Here is a 17,637-nt window from a genome sequence, read left to right as displayed (position 1 = left end):
ACTGCTTTTTGCCTCTTACCAAACTACCAGAACATACAGATGTTTAAACCATTTCTGAAATGCTTACTGTAAATAGTTAGAATTTAGTTAAATCACTTTTTAAAGTGACTGACTGTCACTGACGAGAAAGGACTTCAGTAGCAGAAAAGAAATGATCTCAGATGTTAAGACTGAGCCCTGCAGAAACACTATTAGCACGTCCCCACCAGCTCCCATGAGAATTTCTGCAGAACTGATGAAAAAAGCTCAATTACTGGTATTCTCCAGTTACCCCATTTTCTTAACCAACAAGGTTAGTTTTAGGTTAACATACATCAAACTGCAGAGGCACTTGTTTCTTTGCTGGAAGAGGACGAATAGTCATCCACTTCTTACGTTCATTAGACATCACGAGCACCACACGGCGATCTTTGGTCCACCTAGATAAAAATGGATGCATGCAATGAAAAAAAAAATATTACTAAGAAAAGACTGAGTGTGTATACAGAAGTAGAACCAGGAAAGCCACGAATGTTTCTTTGTAAATCTCAAATAGGTGGGGAAAGCTTTAACTGAATTTTGCTGGAAACTCTACCATAACTTATAATTAAAAAAGCAAATTGCCACTGTAGCATTTCTCATTACCAACTATTAACATACTTCAAAGAGATTTACTGTGTTCTGCTCCAATACACTTTTTGAGCTCCTTGTATGACCTCCTTCCTTAGCAGTAACAAAGTTTCCCAAAAGCGGCTTTAAACAGCTGACAAAAAGGCAAAATTTTCACTGTTCTGTCTTACTTACGGGTGTCTTGCCTTTGCACTGCAGTATTTTTTGTTTCTGTCTGGCTCATTAACCTGACCATTTCTCCAGCACTGGCCACAAACAAACTTCATCTTCAAATTAAGTGATCCATATTTCATTTGGTTCCCAAGGATCTTAAGCCAAAAAAATAACAACAACAATAAAAGGTATTTTGTATCTGCAAAGAAATCCACACATAATTATGAATTACCCCTACAATAAAAGTATACAACCTATGTCCTGAAGCAGATATTACACTACATGCCTTGCAATGGTTCAGCTTTAAATTTCAAATCTAGACATTTCTTAAAGAATGCCTTTTTATTTAACTTATTTCTGATTTAAGTATATGTACACAGAAGTTGTGATAATATGAGTATGATGTATAAACTAAACAGATAAAGGTCCTACAGAAAAGACAATCAAGGGCCCTATGGCAGCTGCCTTTGAAATGGCATTTAGGTTTCATGTTTCACCTATGACAGAATAAGAAAAACAAAAAAGCAATTGGTTTGAAGCAAAGCAGGCATTTTCAGCATAATTGCACCAAGAAAAGCTATACTGAAAGATCATTCGGGGAGAGTTAAAAGTAATTTCTGAAATACACTACATTACACAGACCTAGAAAAAATTACCAGAGTTGCTACAGAGTTAGTTTCATGGCAAAATGAAAATACCTGTGATCCATGTGTGCTAGCTTCCATGTTCTGCCAATATTTCTTTGATTCTTGAACAATAGCATCATGTGAAATACCTGTAAAGGAAGTTAAAAAGTACTTATGACTATCCTAAAATTGCAGAAATGCCCAAACTGGAGTGATCCTCAAGTCCCAATGTTTTATTTTTTATTTTTACATGTTTTACACACGTTATTTTATGTATATATACATATACACACAAACTCCTAAGAATCTCACAGGGGCCTCCAAAACAGAAATACTGTCTATATAATCATATTGAAAAGCGAACACAAATTTTTTTTAAATTACAGATTGCTCAAATAAGTTAAGATACATCTTTGAGTATTTATGTAAACATAATGTACTTATCCACTGAGAATCTATTTAGAAAACCTGGATTTTATTGTAGACCACCAAAAAACTATTCAAATTGCCAGGTGAAAGAAACTAGATTATCCTTGCCTTCTTTAAAAAGATCTTAAACAAGCCTGGTTAATTAGGTCTTGTTTCAGAAAGGCCATTCTTACAACTATTTCAGCTAAGGCTCCCATCGGAGCTACACAGTGTTCTCACGTACTGTAACATTTGCTATCATTCCACACAAATACAGACTGTCATCTGTGTTTGGTTTGAGGGTTGGTAAAATACTTCTGACGTAGCATTCCTTTACTTCCCACACCCTACATTCAGAAGAGGACCATCATTCAAAGTGCAGAGACTGAGCTTTAATTGTCTGTGGGGAACCATCAGGACAGCACAAACATCCTTCCAAAAATAAAACACATCCTTCTGTGGCAAATCAAGGGTTTCTTGGAGAACCCTTACTTCAAAATAGAAATTACAGGATAAATATTTGCTGTCCCTGGCTATGTAGCGACAGCAGGTAAGAACAGAAAATTAGTGTTTTACTTTCACACGGAGAGCTCTAAAGGCTCAGCCCAGGAGAGACTGAACAGCAATGATTTGCAAAGAAACAGTCACCTCTTGTCTCTCTCACTTCCTTACTCCAAAAATTTTCAGGTGTGTAAGACATCTTGGGTTAGCACACCAGTACAAGATTCTAGGTAGAAAGCTGAAGCAACGAGGAACCCCTTTTTCAAAGGGAGATTGAAGGACAAATCACAGACATAAAGGAGTAAAACTCCCAGCAACACTGTTGGGATTGACCTATTGCCTTGGATTTGACTTGGATTCAAAAACTGTGCAACATTTCTGGTTTTATTTCAAGAAAAAAAATATCAGATGAAAATGAACTGTTTTGACAGTTTTTATTATTAAAACCTTTCTGATTTTGAAAAGCTCGTAGGCTTACTCAATACGTCGTATTATATTTATACAACTGTTGATTGAATGTTCTGTGTGAAAGATTTCAGCAGATTGAAAGTCAATGCACTGATCCCAAGTTACTTATTTCAGGAGGAAGTGAGACAAGGAAGAAGCAGGATTAAGATTAAGGTGAGCACTTTGCTGAACATACCTGTTTCCTTCTGCATTATCCAGACTTTAAGCTCTACCAGACTGTGAGCATAAAAGCATTTATCCTCTCTTAAGCAGCCATAATGCACCTCATGTCTGCACAGGTCAAGTTGACAACGAATTTGAAAAGGGCGGATTTTGGAATACTTCACCATAGTTTCTCGCAAAATGTGGACAAGGCACCTGTTTCAAGAAGAGTCAGTCTTAGATATGCCTTAAAATTACTTTCGTGTGTGGCAAAACCACATAAAATAACCATTCCTTATCACAGCTTATTCAAGTGCCTTTTTAACACTTCTTACTTGAAATCAGAAAACCAGAGACCTTCCCAAAAGGAAGTAGCACCTAATCATCATTTCTAGGTCGAGTAAACCAACATTACGAATTGGTGCTCTTGTGAAATCCAGAGGTTCCTCTTCTGCAAAACATTACTGAACCCAATCCAACTGGATCATTGGTTTCCATGAGGCAAAGCATACCATGTCTACTTTCAACTATATAGTCTAATCAAATCACAAAGTACTTACTCTTTTGTAGAGCATCATTAAAGAGTTGATGCACCAAAGCAGAAGCCTTGCTCTTAGAGCTTAGAGTGAAGCAGAGTACGAGCAAAACAATTAAAACGCTCCCACTTGTGATTCCATTATATAAGAAATGAAGTATATTTAATATCATAAACCCATTTAACACTAATACTGCTATAAAATCTTTCTTAGCTTTCAAGTAATAATGAAAGACACTTGTCACCCTACTTTTCATCAACTGAAATAGTAAGGCCTAAAACTCTATTTCAGGTAATTAATTTCAGGTAATTAAAGTAAACCTGTTCTTAACTTATTGGGTTAAAACTAAAGTAAAATAAGCAAAATTGAATAAGAACGAAGAAAGAGCAGACTTATGAAATCCTATATGAATTTAACATCACACACATAATTATAGCAATGCAGTTCACCGGGTAGACGAGCTACTAACAAACTGACAAAGCAGTTGGATTCAAATATGAGGGTGCATACCGCTAATTTTGAATGCATTGATAAAGATATAGCTCACTTCCAATTTAGTTATGTGAAACAATCCTTGTTCAGTAAGTTTGTCTTATCAATACCATCAAAGCACCACAGTTAATCAGCAAGGAAGAGAAATTAGTAAACAGGTAAAAAATGAAAATCAATATTCAAAAATGCCCTGAAATCTCTGCTTTTAATTTGAAACTTAAAGAGATGGTATTTCAGACATACTTGTTATCTTCAAAGTCATGCATAGCAGGGTGAGAGCAAGAAGATGAATTATCTTTGTTCCTTTTGCTTATTATTCTGGGTTTGTGATCAAAACATTTCTGGAATACAAAAACAAGTAATTACAGAGTATATATTTTATATATTAAAAATATAGCTCACCTTAAATATTTTATCATAGACTTCAACTAGTCTCTACTTTAGTGCTATTCGGATTATTACTGAATATGCATTTCAAAATATACAAGTTAGTCACAAACAAAAGCACTTCTTAACAGATAATTATATGATCTATTATAATTTTTATTGTATTATTAGAAATAAAGCAGCACCTCACAAAGAAACATAAATAATCCATGATGTTCTTGAAGAAGTCGCGACACAGTGAAGTTGATCTTTCCATTTCCTCCAAAAAGAGCTTCTCGACTAAAGGCCCCTTTGCGCTCCAGTGTCCATACATCTATCTCCTCTTGGCAATACGCAAACGTGCAGTGACCTGGATATCGGCATTCCTCTTCAGCAGCAACATCTAGAATAACACCACTGAATTTGACACTGCTCTCACATAACTCCTATTATAAGTTCATCTGAAAATCTTTACTATCTCCATTGAAAGCATTAAATAAAGAAGTTATATCTGTTGCAAACAGGTCACTAAACTCTAACAGACAGTAGCAGAACCTCATGCAGAATGACTCGATGAAAATTTAGAGCTCCTCAAAAAGGCTGATGCACACCTCCATCACCTGTCCTCCTCTACTCTAAGGCAACAATGCTGAGAGCCCAGAATACCTCTGCTCAAATACAGACAGATACTTGTTAATTAATACACTAGTCAACTTGCTTACACCATAAGCAGAAGTTCATAATGCAGAAGTCTTAACAAGAATGCTCCGCTGTTGTTGTTTTTAATAGTAAATGCTCAAAATACACTGTACAGGGCTGCAGGTGGCTGGGTGGTGTACCAAGCCTGCCTAACAGCCAGAGCAGTTTCTTTGCTAACCTACAAGAAGCTGAAAAAGCTGTCCTGCATGTCCCTCCCTGTCCAGAGCACATCTCTGTGAGAATACAACAACTCCTGATGAGAAGGTGGGTGCACCCTGGAAGACCTGCTGCAGTCAAGACAGCGGGATCCACTTTTCTGGACTCTACTCCTCTCTCATGCTGGCTGGCCAAACAGTAACACATACATACACCAAAGCTTTGGGGAAATATTAGAGATCAGAGGGGAACTACTCCTGTGCCTTTTCTTAGTAATCACTGTATGCATAATTCACATGAAAAAGGCCCAAAGTGATACAGTAAAATGAAGCAAAAGTAAGAATATCACTTCATACTTCACACTCAGAAGAGAAGTTATTCATAATTAAGGACAGAAGTACATTTCATGTTTTCTAAACAATCTTGTTAATCGTCAAAATATGGCTCCCCTCATGGCCTTTGAAAATATAAATAGCCCAGTGAACTTTCTTCCCCACCTCCCATGAACAAGAACAAAAACTCATTCTGTACTTCACTGTGAAAAAGCTAAAAGGCATTACTTTGAGTGTAGGCATTAACATTTTACTGTCTATAACAACACATACCTTTACATATATAATATGGTCCTACATATTGTGTCTTTGTTGGTCTTGGACGTATTTTCTTCCATGATTTATCTTCAGAGTTTTTTATTCTGCCAATTAGAATATCCTTCTTACATTTATGTTCTAAATTGGGATGGTAAGCATAATCCAATAATTTAGGACCTGAAATGATCACAGAGAATTGCTTATATTCACATAAATTGCAGCACACTTGTATCATTTCCACACACAGACCGGCACATACAACCAAAAGCAAAGTACACAAACACACTATATTGAATTCTTGCACCAGCAAGTCTGAAGAACGAAAACTCATTAACAACCACATCGAGCAGAATGAAAAAGATAAATACTTACAAAACGACCAGTCCTGGCAATAAAAAGCACAAGTTATTTGGGGAGGGGGTGCTGTGTTACAACCTTAGAAGTACTATGGGAAGATTTGTACTATGTACAAATTGCTACATTTTTTCAAATTCCTTAGCATATGTTCCCAAAACACTATTTTAAAACTTTAAAGTTTGTTTTAAACTTTTTGTTTAAAACAACAAAAAGTTGCTTATTTACAAGAAGTCAATGCAGATGAACTCCAAGAATGAGCAAATGACCCAATTTAACCTTTATTTATTTATTTATTTATATTAGAACAGCTACTATGTTCAGACACAAAACACTAGATAAGGAGTACACATGCCAAAAATAAAAATGCCACTCCCAGAGCCTTGTGATTTTGGAAGCAAAAATGTGCCTATGTTTAAACTGTGTTTTTAGGATGATACCCAGGTGAAGATTATATTACTTCTGAAAGAAAGAAATCAGGGAGTAAGTCTGAAGACTAGCAATGCTCACTGAACTCTGCTATTTAAGAGACTACAAAAAACAAGAGAGTGACCCATTTTCCCTTGGGAAGCTGATGGCACAGCACAACTTCACTAGCAGGTAGTATAAGGACACAATACTTAAAGGCTTTGATAGAGATGCAAAGAACAGAAGAAATATATGTTTTTATATAAAAAGTCAAGATATAAACAAGTATTTCCACCAATATTTTATAGCTCTGTCTTTTAGCAGAGCGTGTTCTGTGGCTTTTCAAATATGACTTGGATTTGACATGGACTTTTCTATTAAAAATTATTTTAACCTAAAAAAGAAGTTCCTAAAACTGCAATATTCATTCCCCAAATGTCTCAATACAATTCTTTATAAGATCGATTACTATGCTATACTTTATTATTGACACCTGTAACTTGAAACGAAATGTGTGGGTTTTTGTGTTTTTTTTTAAGATTAGTCTTAATAAAAGCTATTGCTTCTAGAATACAGCTCCGTTTAACAGCAACAGCTCAGGCCTAGATTAGTTATATTAAAGCCCAGTACAGGTTAAGATCCTTTGAGTCAATACAGTAGAGTTAATTATTACTAAGGTTTGGAAGCCTCATGATTATGATTTAGAATTAGTTTGGAAAAAAAAACAAACAATAAAACAGATGGGATGTGAAGGTTACCAGGTACTTTGAACTGCAGTTCAATTCCCCATGGCCAATCAGAGAGGGTATTGCAAGTTTTTTTTTTTTTAGTCTTGAGCAAAGGTGTCATTCTTCACAGTACCCTGGGCATTGGGAGGAAAGTGAATACAGAATGTGAATGACCTTACACAGTAAACCTACAGGTTGGGGAAGGCATGTGATGATTTGTGGTGGTTTTAGGAATCAAGAACCTATTAGGACAAGAAATAAAGACAAGAAGAAAGAAGATAATCGAGTTCTTGAAACATTCTACCAAATCCTTGATAATAAGATCATACAACATCCGCAAAAACAAGTTGGAATTGAACAGTATTGAGAAGCCAAGGGTATTTTATGTACACTAACATTTTAAATGTATGCTTTAGAATTTTTTAAAATCAACCCAATTGAGTCCCAAGGCCCCTTACCTTTTTTGACAAAACATAACTGGCAGGCCTGTCTTAGCTCATGTGTGCCTTCTAATGGATTTCTTCCCGCACGTGCTGAAGATACAGGTATATTAGCAGTTGCACTGCTAAAAACATTTGAAAACTCATTTCTAGTTTGACCTGCAATTCCCATGTAATTTTCGGACCCAAACAAACTACTAGGGCCATTTATCTGTTGGAAGAAAGTATATTTTACTTGATCCATCTCATTTCATTTCTCTACATTTAAAATTTAGCTTATTTAAATTATTATTCAAAGCATAAAGATTGCACAAAAAAGAAATCAAGTACAAACTTAACTACATGTCTTGGAAAGGGGACAGACTTCACAAAAGCCATATACCCAGCAAACCAAGCCTATAACAAGACCTAAGCAAGTACAGGGTGAACAGCAGCAGTCGCCAGGCTGTTGCTCCATCTTGGCCCATGAGGATGCAATCCTTCATGCCACCCTTCCACACACAGTCAGTGGCCAGCAGGGCCAGTATCTGCAGGAAATACACGGCATGACTACGATACAGAGACCAGATGGATTCTTAGACACAAGGCAGCCTCTGCTCTGTTCCTGTACTAGGACAGTTCTCCAGGACTCCTAACATTTGGCACCCACACCATACAGAGATTTTCTCTCTCTTTGGTTGGTTATTTTACACTTCAACTGTATTTTAAAATTGTTTTTTTTTCCTGTGTTCAATTATTGCTGCTTTGAGCTATTGTAAAACTGTTAGCATACAGTTCTGGTATGGAAAAAAGTGCCATTTTTTTCTTAAAAGAAAATTCTACTGTGAAAATTAAGGTCTATGTTAAGCCTGTGAGGCGTTAACATTTAAATTGATGTAAAAGAAAACATGAAAAATACTTACAAACAATGGGGAATTATTGCTGTTAAGAGTTGGTGTTCCATCTCTAGAAGCTGAACTTGAGAGATCTAAAGGAATAAAAGGAAGTTTCAGTTCCTCAAAGCATCCTATCCCAAAAATTATGTACTATTCCTGCGAAGTATAAGCAAAGGTGTTTTTTTGTTGTTGTTTGACAAACAGATAGTTTTGTTGTTTTCTATGGGGTTTTGTTTAGTTGGTTGGTTGGATTTGGTATTTTTTTCCAATTATGCAAAAGCCCCATTGTAAGCAACTCTGATGACAAATTACTGGGCAATCATGTTCAATATAACCATCTGATTAACATTAGCAGTAGAGTTTTGCAGACATGATGAAGGAATATAAAGATACCTGTGCAGTACAAAAACAGTAGACAAATAAGCAATACCAGATTAGCAAAAATGAGATGAAAGAGGGTTTAGACAATTTTAAATTTTGCTTTGTAAATTTGGCCTCGTTCTAAAGAGAGCATGCTCTATAACACTGGTGATTAGAGACAAAACTTATTTCTTTTCTATTCCAGTTCACTGATTATTTCTTGCTATTTCATATGATTTTACCATATAATTACAGTACTTGGAGTTTGAATCCAAATATGAAATATTGCTACATTTTCAGAGAACACAATTATACTAGACTTCTAGGATTCCTGTTTATCGTCAAATCACCAGAAATGGTTTAAGCTGTGAGAACATCTTTGTTAAAATAAATACCTAAGTAAATAAAGCCTGAAGTTAGCATGGTTCCTTCTTTATATTTTTTCAGCTGAAACCACTAACTTCCACAAGAAATAAAAAAAAAAAAGTACAGAGGGAGCTTAGAGCATACTTACGCAGACCCCAAGTAAACAGCAGCTTTATTTATAAAATCTTGTGTACGACCGATACTGATTATCAGTACTCTTAAATATGAGCACAGATCAAATTTTATGGAAGTACTAAATATTACTGAATAGTGGTGAAAATTTCTTTGTTAAAAAGGGAAGCCAGTTCGCTCATTCACAACTCTAACTCATCATAAGGTTAAATATTAAGACTCGTTTCTTACCTCTTTTTGGGTCACTGATTGAAAAGGTGCTTAATGGTGAACAAAAGTTTTCCAGTGAAGAAGCCAAAGGCTGTGAAAAGATTTCTGAAAGAGAAGGCGAAGGAACAAATCCTGCGCTAACTGGCAATGTCCCCAGCAGTGAGGCAGAGAAAGGAACACTGGGAGCTACACTTCCTGCAGGAATAGGTCCCCTGGCACCTGTAGTTTGCTGGATAAAAAGAAATTTTAAGAAGCGTTCACACACAGGAGGAAAAAAAAAAACTCTCAAGAACACAATCTGTAACAGTTTTTCTTTTAGTGAAGTTTCTACTAAGTTTTGGTAAACCTACAGCAAAACAACAATAAGAGGTAACCTTCAGTACTGTGCAGAACTACAGGACACTTACAGAAGTGCAGAAATTACATCTCAGTGCCCTAATGCAAGGAATTCTCTATGAACCAAGCACTTTAATGGTTCATTTAGCTGAATTTAATAATAGATTTGAATTTTTTGTGAACTAAATCAGAATTGAATTACCAAATTATGTTAGAAGCATAAAACAATAGTGAAAAGGAGGAAGAGTCCAACCTACATGATTTCTTCTAAATAAAAAGAGAACACAATTCAAATTTCAGTACGGTAAGGAGTTAAGAGTTAGCTTTGAAACAAATCCTCAAGTTGAATCAAATGATATTGTGCTCTGTATAAGCCAATTCACCTTCTTCACCCAAGGAAAACCACGCAACATTATTAAACACACGACCAAGTTTGGGAGTTTCTTTCCCTGCCTCCCCAGGAAGCCCCCTCCTTTTTCAGGTTGACCAAGCTGGTCTGCACAGTTTGGGCAATGTCTGGTCCCCAAGTTGTTAGCCTACATGCCACTCAGGCTCTACACTACATGAGACTGCAGTCTGTCTTGAAGGATTGTATTTCTTCTTGGCTTTCACTATGGCAAACTTCTTATTTTTTCTTAACAATCATGATCTATATGACCGTAACACACAAAACAAACCGCATAAAAGTTAAAATAAGTCCAAGCATTTTTTATTTAAAGAGATCACACAAGACAAGTCCACTTCTGTAATCAACCTTATTTACAGCTGCATCCATAGCTGAATTAGAAATTTAAATCACAACTAATTAAAGAATTAAACATGCCAGAGCCTCATTTAATACTGTGATCCTAAGGGCTCCAAATGATTGTCAGAGCCAGAACCCAGAGACAGTAACCTTGCTAATAAGTTTAGCCATCTCTGCTCATCAGTCAGAGCTTTCATTCTGACTGACAGTTGAGGAACTCTGTATGCTTCTTATTTTGTTCTAACTCTAGAATGACAGTGTAATGAAAAACAACTCTTCAAATGCCTAGATTTCTCTAATACCTCTAAGAAATATAAAAAGTCAGCCTCATGACGACCTAGCTATTTCTGGTCATGCAGGACACAAGACTGGGCAAAGCTCCGATTGCACAGATTCTAGTGGATGTACTAGCAGACCACAGTGTAAGCACTACTGTCCTGCAAAGCTATCAGCACGTGCTTAATTTGACTTTCTACAGGCGCAGGGTGGGCACTCCAACAATCTCCAGTTCACTGAAGACTCATTTGCAACAACTACACATCAGCCAGACTTCAAATGCCCACCTCACTTTCCATAGTACCAGAAGTAGTATCCCTCCCACAGAGGTAGTACTGGTAGAAATATTTCTCAAAGTAGCAACCCTCCACCTGCAACCTCACTTAAGTTTTCCAGCACATAAAACCAATGTGATTGTCCTTGGAGCCCTGCAGGGTCCTGGTATCTTTACAGACACATCCGCAAGCATGCACATCTGAGAGACTCAAGTTGACTGTACACAAATACAGCTTGATGTAACCAGGAAAGTTAATTCACATTTCATTACCTGCCCACTTTGAAAAACAAAACAAACACTAAGAAGAAAAAAAACACAAGATGTCACTCAAAAGAAGAGTCTTTTGAAAAGAAAGCAACAAAAAGTCTTACCATTACACTTTCATCTGGATCAGGCACAGAATCAAGCAATTCGTCAAGTTCTTCCCCAATAATTATATCTCCATCTCCACAATCTAAACATGCTTCTGGCATAGAGAAAGAAACATTTCCTCCATTTGCCAACACTGCAGAAGGCAAAGAAACCTTTTCCACTTGAAGAGACATAACAGAAGATAAGGATGACAGGGGTACTGATGCCATTTTAGACAATTCAGAAACGAAGACTGATGAAGAAGCAGCAGAAACCATTTCTTGCTTCTGGTCAGATAAATCTGAAACAGATAACACAGCAATGAGTGGAACTTTTAGTCAGAAATGTAAAAATATCTCCCGTAACTTTTAGCATGCTGATGTGGGGCGGAGGGGGTGGAGAAACATGAAGAATATTTAAGCAAATAAATGTCTTCAGTTTCCTCTAACTTCCACTTGACATGTACCTCTATCTCAGTGTTTATATACTGCTCAAACTGAAAGACAGTAAAAGTTACAGACTTGATACTTTACTAAATCTTTGGCATATTCTCCCCTACCTATTTTTTCAAGTTAGAGAGATCTGCAAGACAATTGCATTAATGGCAATTAGTTATATCAAGATGAGGAACACCACTGGAGATTGGCTCAGCCACTCCAGTATGTAGTTTTATAGAGAAACAGATCAGACTTTTTGTCACAGATCTTTCAAATGATAAGTTAAATTTTCTTATGAAGAAGTTTCTTAACAAATACAACTAGGTACACATGATAAATCTAGTTTCCTAGCATTAATACTGGAACACAAGACTCACCTAACTCAATATCTTCTACAGAAGAAGAAGAATTCTGCAAGTGAGAAAAAAATACCTCTCAGCACTTTGCACAAGAGCCTTTAAAACTGTTCATACGTGTTTTACAGACTAAGAAGGTACGCCCTCACATTTAGCCTTAGTTAAACTTGAAAATTATGAAGTTGACTGGAATTTAAAGACCAAACATTTTTCCAGGTAATGTATCCATTTGCAGACTGAAATACAACCACTGTAGCACTAAAAATGTGTAAGCAACCAACAACAGTGAAACTGATACTTGGTAGAATAAAAGAGTCCAAATCGCATCTTAAATGAGCTGTTCCTGTATTTCCTCATTCTACTCAAAATCCCCTGTTTACAGCTAAGTTGTCTATATTCACCTGAAAAAAAGTCTGTAAGAAAGATGAAGAACTCTTCTTCATTAGTGCTACTCAGATACATTAGAAATATGAAGATAAATGCAAGTTCAAATGCAAGGTCAAGTTTTGGCAAGTTAATTTAAAGGTTCTTCACTCTAGCACCCTTCACTTAAATTGCTCTCAATAATATAAAATAAATAAACAAACCACATTAACTATGCCCATGTCTCAAGGCATTAAATATATTCACTGCATTGGATCTAATGCTCTAGCTAACATTTATTCTACAGAGATAACTTGAACAATAATCTCATGCCCTAGTTTGCAATAAGCATATAGCAAAATCAAACACAAAGACTGATGGAACCCTGAAGTCCAAAATAACAGCACCTTAAATAAAACGTTAATTGCCCAATTTTTACTTAATCACTGTGAAATTATTAAAGTCATTCCCCACAGTTTAAAGTCAGCTTTCACTTGAAACACGTGAAAACTTACCTGATTTGATATATCACTAGAACCTGAATTTGAAGAGGGAGGCTGCAATGGAAAGATACCTTCATTAGGTACAAAACTGAGATCAAGAGAGAGAAAGCAACGTACTTGTTAAAACAGTACAAATTTATAAATTACAATGAAGTCTTACCTTTGCTCTTACATATGCTTTCCTTATTTTTAACCCTAATTTTTGAGCTAGCTCTTGAGTCAGTTTAATCACACTTTCATCCTAAAGGAAATAAATAAAAATTCATAATGTACATCTATTAACAACTGGTCAAAGACATCTGTTTGCATCTCAAATAATCTATATTCTGCAAGATCTCTATATGCAGGATGTCTCTTAATGCATACTTATTCTTTCACAAGCACATAGGACTGCAAGCTGCACTCAAAAATACAGAAGCTATCCTTGAGCAAAATGATTCTAATGTCTGGAAGTAAAAAAAAAAAAAGAAAAAATAGAAGAGAAGGTGCCTGTCTATCTGAATCAAAAATAACAAAGATTTTCCAAAACCAGAGAAGGTGAGAAGTACATATGTTTTCTCTAACTATTTTTGATGTACAGAGAAGAAAAAAATTAACTCAATAATCTGTCCTAAGTCTATTTTGAGCACAGCATGTAAGCTTTGATCAGCATTTTAGATCAAATCAGGAATGCAGTTCTGAAGTGAATCTCTTAATCATCCTCACCCACTGCATTTTAGCTTGCATTATAAATGGTATTAGAGAGCCAAATTAGATTCATTTAGGATGAAACTAAATGGAAAGAACTGCTGCACGAGCATACTTGATGCACTCCAACTTTAAAAAAAAGAAAAAACAAACATACAAAAAGCATGGAAATCAGATCCTCAGTATCACCATTCCAGTCTATAGATCCTCTCCTATTATGCCACACACTGCTTGCTAATACAGACATAGCCTAAACTTAGACGTGCATATTAAGGGATTTAGATGGAGGACAATGCACAGGTAAGAACTACGTTACTAAATTCATGAAAAGCTAAAAAGCAACTATCACAGGAATAAATGTTACACCCTATGGGTTCTTTTTAATGTTTAGAGTATAACTAACTAGAGAATTTTAAACAACAGTTCAATGGTTCTAGTGTTTACTGCAAAAGCTTATAGCACTTCATACATATCGAGAAGTTAGTATTTCTTTTGCTGAAAGCTAATGTAACAAACTGAATTTGAGGCTTGTAGTATCTGCTGTCAGCCTTAACATCCACAATTTAAAAAAAGAAAAGAGGAATAAATATGTATTATTGCATTTAAAACAAAACAAAACTGTACTGGTCTTGATGTAAGTACGGGTTTTCTGTGCTAATTTCTTTAAAATATCATAAAAGTATAATTTGCCTACCTGCGGCACAGCAAGAGAACATTTTGCTACAGCATCATAAGCCTTCTTATACCTTCCCAGCTCGTTCAAAGCTTTTGCTTTCCGATAGAGAGCTCTGAAATTGTTTTCATTCAACCTTAATGCTATCTCACAGTCTTCTAGAACCTTTTCATGAAGTCCCTATGAGGGGAAAAAGGAAAAAAGGAACTAATCAGATCAGTTTTTATTGTTAGAATATAGAATATAAACTGTATTAAATTAAGGTATTGAAACACTGTAAAACATTCATATATGCTGCAGTGGGTGAATGTTTGGTGAATTTTCTTAAGCCACCAACCAACATAACCCTGCTTCTTTTTAGCTATCTTTCACATAAAATCCATTAAGAGTTATGAAGACAATTTAGCTCTTTCACATCTTATTCCACAGAGGAAGTGGCAGACTCAAATGCAATCTGCCGTATAAATGGACTCTCTTCCACCAACTTTCAAGTCCAGTATGACTCTTTTTGGTTAACATTATAATATTAGTAACTAAAATATCTAGGTTATTATACTTGTAAAAAGATAAGATTAAAGAGTATGCCAAAATGATTATTTGAAACACTCCAATTCTCAAACCAATACCAAGAGCTTTTCACTGTTAAGCTTTCCATACCTTCATCTCTGTTCTCAAGAAATCACACAGTTTAAGTAGAAGCTTACCATATTTGAAAAACATGCTATCCTGTTTACATGCAACTTCTCTAAAATATCATCAGAAACATGGATTTCTTCAGAATTCGCATAATCTGCTATGTTTATAGCTTCTGTATAGTGACTCAGTGATCCTCTCCAATCGCCTTCTCGATACACATCATTCCCTTCATTAAAAAGATTTCTAACAAGTTCTCGTATAAATAACTGTAACAAAGAAGACAAACACACACAATACTGCTGTTTGTGAATCTTTCATATTTCCAAATACATATTTAAATAGAAAATTTATATTCGTAAATTCACAGAACCAAAATCAAATTAAAACTTTTTGTCTATTTTTCTTTGCAATTTTTCCAAGACAATCTCTAATACTCAACACAACAATACAAAGAAATAAAAGAGGCCGAGCTACTTACAAACAAATTATTTTGTACATGTAACTTCTAAGACAAATCTGCGTTCCCTTACATTCTTTTAGCAAACAGCAGCCCCAGCAACTGGCAAACCAGTAGTACACAAAGGCTGCTTTTGCAAAACAAAAGATTTTTTCAGTCTAAAATGTGAACAATTACTTTCTTAAGCAATGTGTTCTCAAAGCCAGTGGAACAACCTTTTGTTTGATAAAAATGCTAGAAAGATGAATGTGAAAATGTAAGTCCAAAAATTATGCAAAATAGTAACACATATAATAACAAAATGTCACGAAGACTTATAACTGAAGTCCTTTTATCTCACTTTTACTGTGCTACCCTAAGGTTTAACCAGAAGAGCACATTATTTTATCCAATGAACGCCCCAAATTCATACCTAACGCTAGCATGGCTAGTAGGGAAAGAGTTAAACTGAGCTGCTCTGTGAGCAACTTCCAGATATCCAAATATCTGAATACTTGTATCACAGGTAGTCCTATATATAAGTAGTCCTCCGGCTCCCATATTCAGACACTGTAAATTAACATTCATACTCTATTACTTAAATGATGATTGAAAAAAACAATAAGTATAATAAGACAACCCCATGTCAAAAAACACTTCTGGAAATGCAAAAGTAATTTCATTACCTCATATTGTTCTTGTGTCCCTGGATAGGGCAAAGTAGATCTAGAAAAAAAAAATTACAAAATTTACTTATGGTACACATTGCTGAAAAGATTACGAAAAGCAGTCTCACTTGCTGCAACAGGCTAAAACTCCAAATGTTTTCTACTGCCTGCACTGAACAAGGCAGGAGAGCTGCAGAGTAGATTTGATTAAATGGCTATGTTTTAGAATTACTGAGTCATTTTAATTTAAAGTTACATAGCCAGCCCTAACTCTGCTATTCAAAATGTATCAAGATTTTGAACACTGGATTTAAAGTCTCAGTGTCGTTTGTTTAAAAACAATTCCCTTCCTCTTTTCCAATGTGCAAAAACAGTTCATATATGAGAACTGCAAATCTTTCTGTAAGCATTATAAAATTACAAATTATCTGTTAAAAGAACACATCAGTTTTAATTAAGTCATACCAATAACACTTAAGGAATTTTAGAAGTTCTTTTGCATGACACACAACAGAGATTTTCTCCAGCACCAAACGGGTATTTACTTACAACCTTTTGGGAAGGAAAAACAGCAATGCCGTCCCTTCCCATACAGGTTATCTGGGAACCATTTTCTAAATACTTTTTTAAGTGCAGTTTTTTGTTTTTTTTTTCCCATGTCTTATATGAGCAGTGAACTAATGTGAAATTTCACAGTCAGTTCAAGCTAGTCAGGATCTGCTAGAGGAGAACTTGGCACTGACCCAAGTGAAAATTAACTACTGCAAAGCTTTTTCATTAAGTTAAACTTTACCGCCGGAGAGCAGAAACATTGAGGCAGCAGTGAGCAAACCCAGCCCTCCCAGTAGCAACCTAGTCTTAGGTGCAAACGTCCATACAGGTAAGGTGGATTTCATCCACCCACGAAAAATGTCAGTGCTGATTTTTCCTCAAAGGCTGAAAGGGAACACCCTCCCACCTCCAGTCTGCTCTGCTTAGGAACAAAGTGGGGTGCTGTCTGCTCTTTAAGTCTGTTCTCCATTTCCATGTCGACGCTAGCAAATATTCTGAGGAAAAATGCGGGTTCTCTATCTTCCTCCTCTGGTACTGTTTAAAAGGACTTCCCCATCCATCTTGTACGTAAGGGTGTATAAGCATAAGGATGTATAAGAATAAAAACACAGAGCCATACTCTATAAACTGAAGTCCTTTCTTAATGTCCTGTTGTCTAGTGCTTCTCTCTTCCGACACATTGGACATGTTATCCTGAACATCCACTTTTTGGATATGCAACTC

At 35.8% G+C, this 17,637-nt stretch overlaps 1 protein-coding gene across 3 annotated transcripts in view; it reads right to left on the bottom strand.

Moving 5' to 3' along the window:
• The window catches only part of ZC3H7A (zinc finger CCCH-type containing 7A), a 28,635-nt gene that overhangs the window by 5,139 nt on the left and 5,859 nt on the right, over window positions 1-17,637 (bottom strand). For all 3 annotated transcript variants that reach the window (XM_040574563.1, XM_040574564.1, XM_040574565.1), the window contains exons 2-19: window positions 17,534-17,637; window positions 16,381-16,420; window positions 15,327-15,524; window positions 14,644-14,802; window positions 13,423-13,503; window positions 13,275-13,316; window positions 12,418-12,451; window positions 11,624-11,904; window positions 9,640-9,847; window positions 8,578-8,642; window positions 7,694-7,886; window positions 5,761-5,922; window positions 4,507-4,703; window positions 4,178-4,275; window positions 2,941-3,122; window positions 1,461-1,537; window positions 784-917; window positions 314-419 (exon numbers count right to left, since the gene is read on the bottom strand). In XM_040574563.1, the coding sequence (XP_040430497.1) occupies window positions 314-419; window positions 784-917; window positions 1,461-1,537; window positions 2,941-3,122; window positions 4,178-4,275; window positions 4,507-4,703; window positions 5,761-5,922; window positions 7,694-7,886; window positions 8,578-8,642; window positions 9,640-9,847; window positions 11,624-11,904; window positions 12,418-12,451; window positions 13,275-13,316; window positions 13,423-13,503; window positions 14,644-14,802; window positions 15,327-15,524; window positions 16,381-16,420; window positions 17,534-17,601 (2,325 nt within the window). In that variant the 5' untranslated portion in view covers window positions 17,602-17,637. The remainder of the gene's footprint in view (window positions 1-313; window positions 420-783; window positions 918-1,460; window positions 1,538-2,940; window positions 3,123-4,177; window positions 4,276-4,506; window positions 4,704-5,760; window positions 5,923-7,693; window positions 7,887-8,577; window positions 8,643-9,639; window positions 9,848-11,623; window positions 11,905-12,417; window positions 12,452-13,274; window positions 13,317-13,422; window positions 13,504-14,643; window positions 14,803-15,326; window positions 15,525-16,380; window positions 16,421-17,533) is intronic.

The sequence above is a fragment of the Cygnus olor genome, chromosome 15 (assembly GCF_009769625.2).
Source record: "Cygnus olor isolate bCygOlo1 chromosome 15, bCygOlo1.pri.v2, whole genome shotgun sequence".
In the NCBI taxonomy this organism is placed as follows: domain Eukaryota; kingdom Metazoa; phylum Chordata; class Aves; order Anseriformes; family Anatidae; genus Cygnus; species Cygnus olor.
This window is presented reverse-complemented; position numbering and strand designations above follow the sequence as displayed.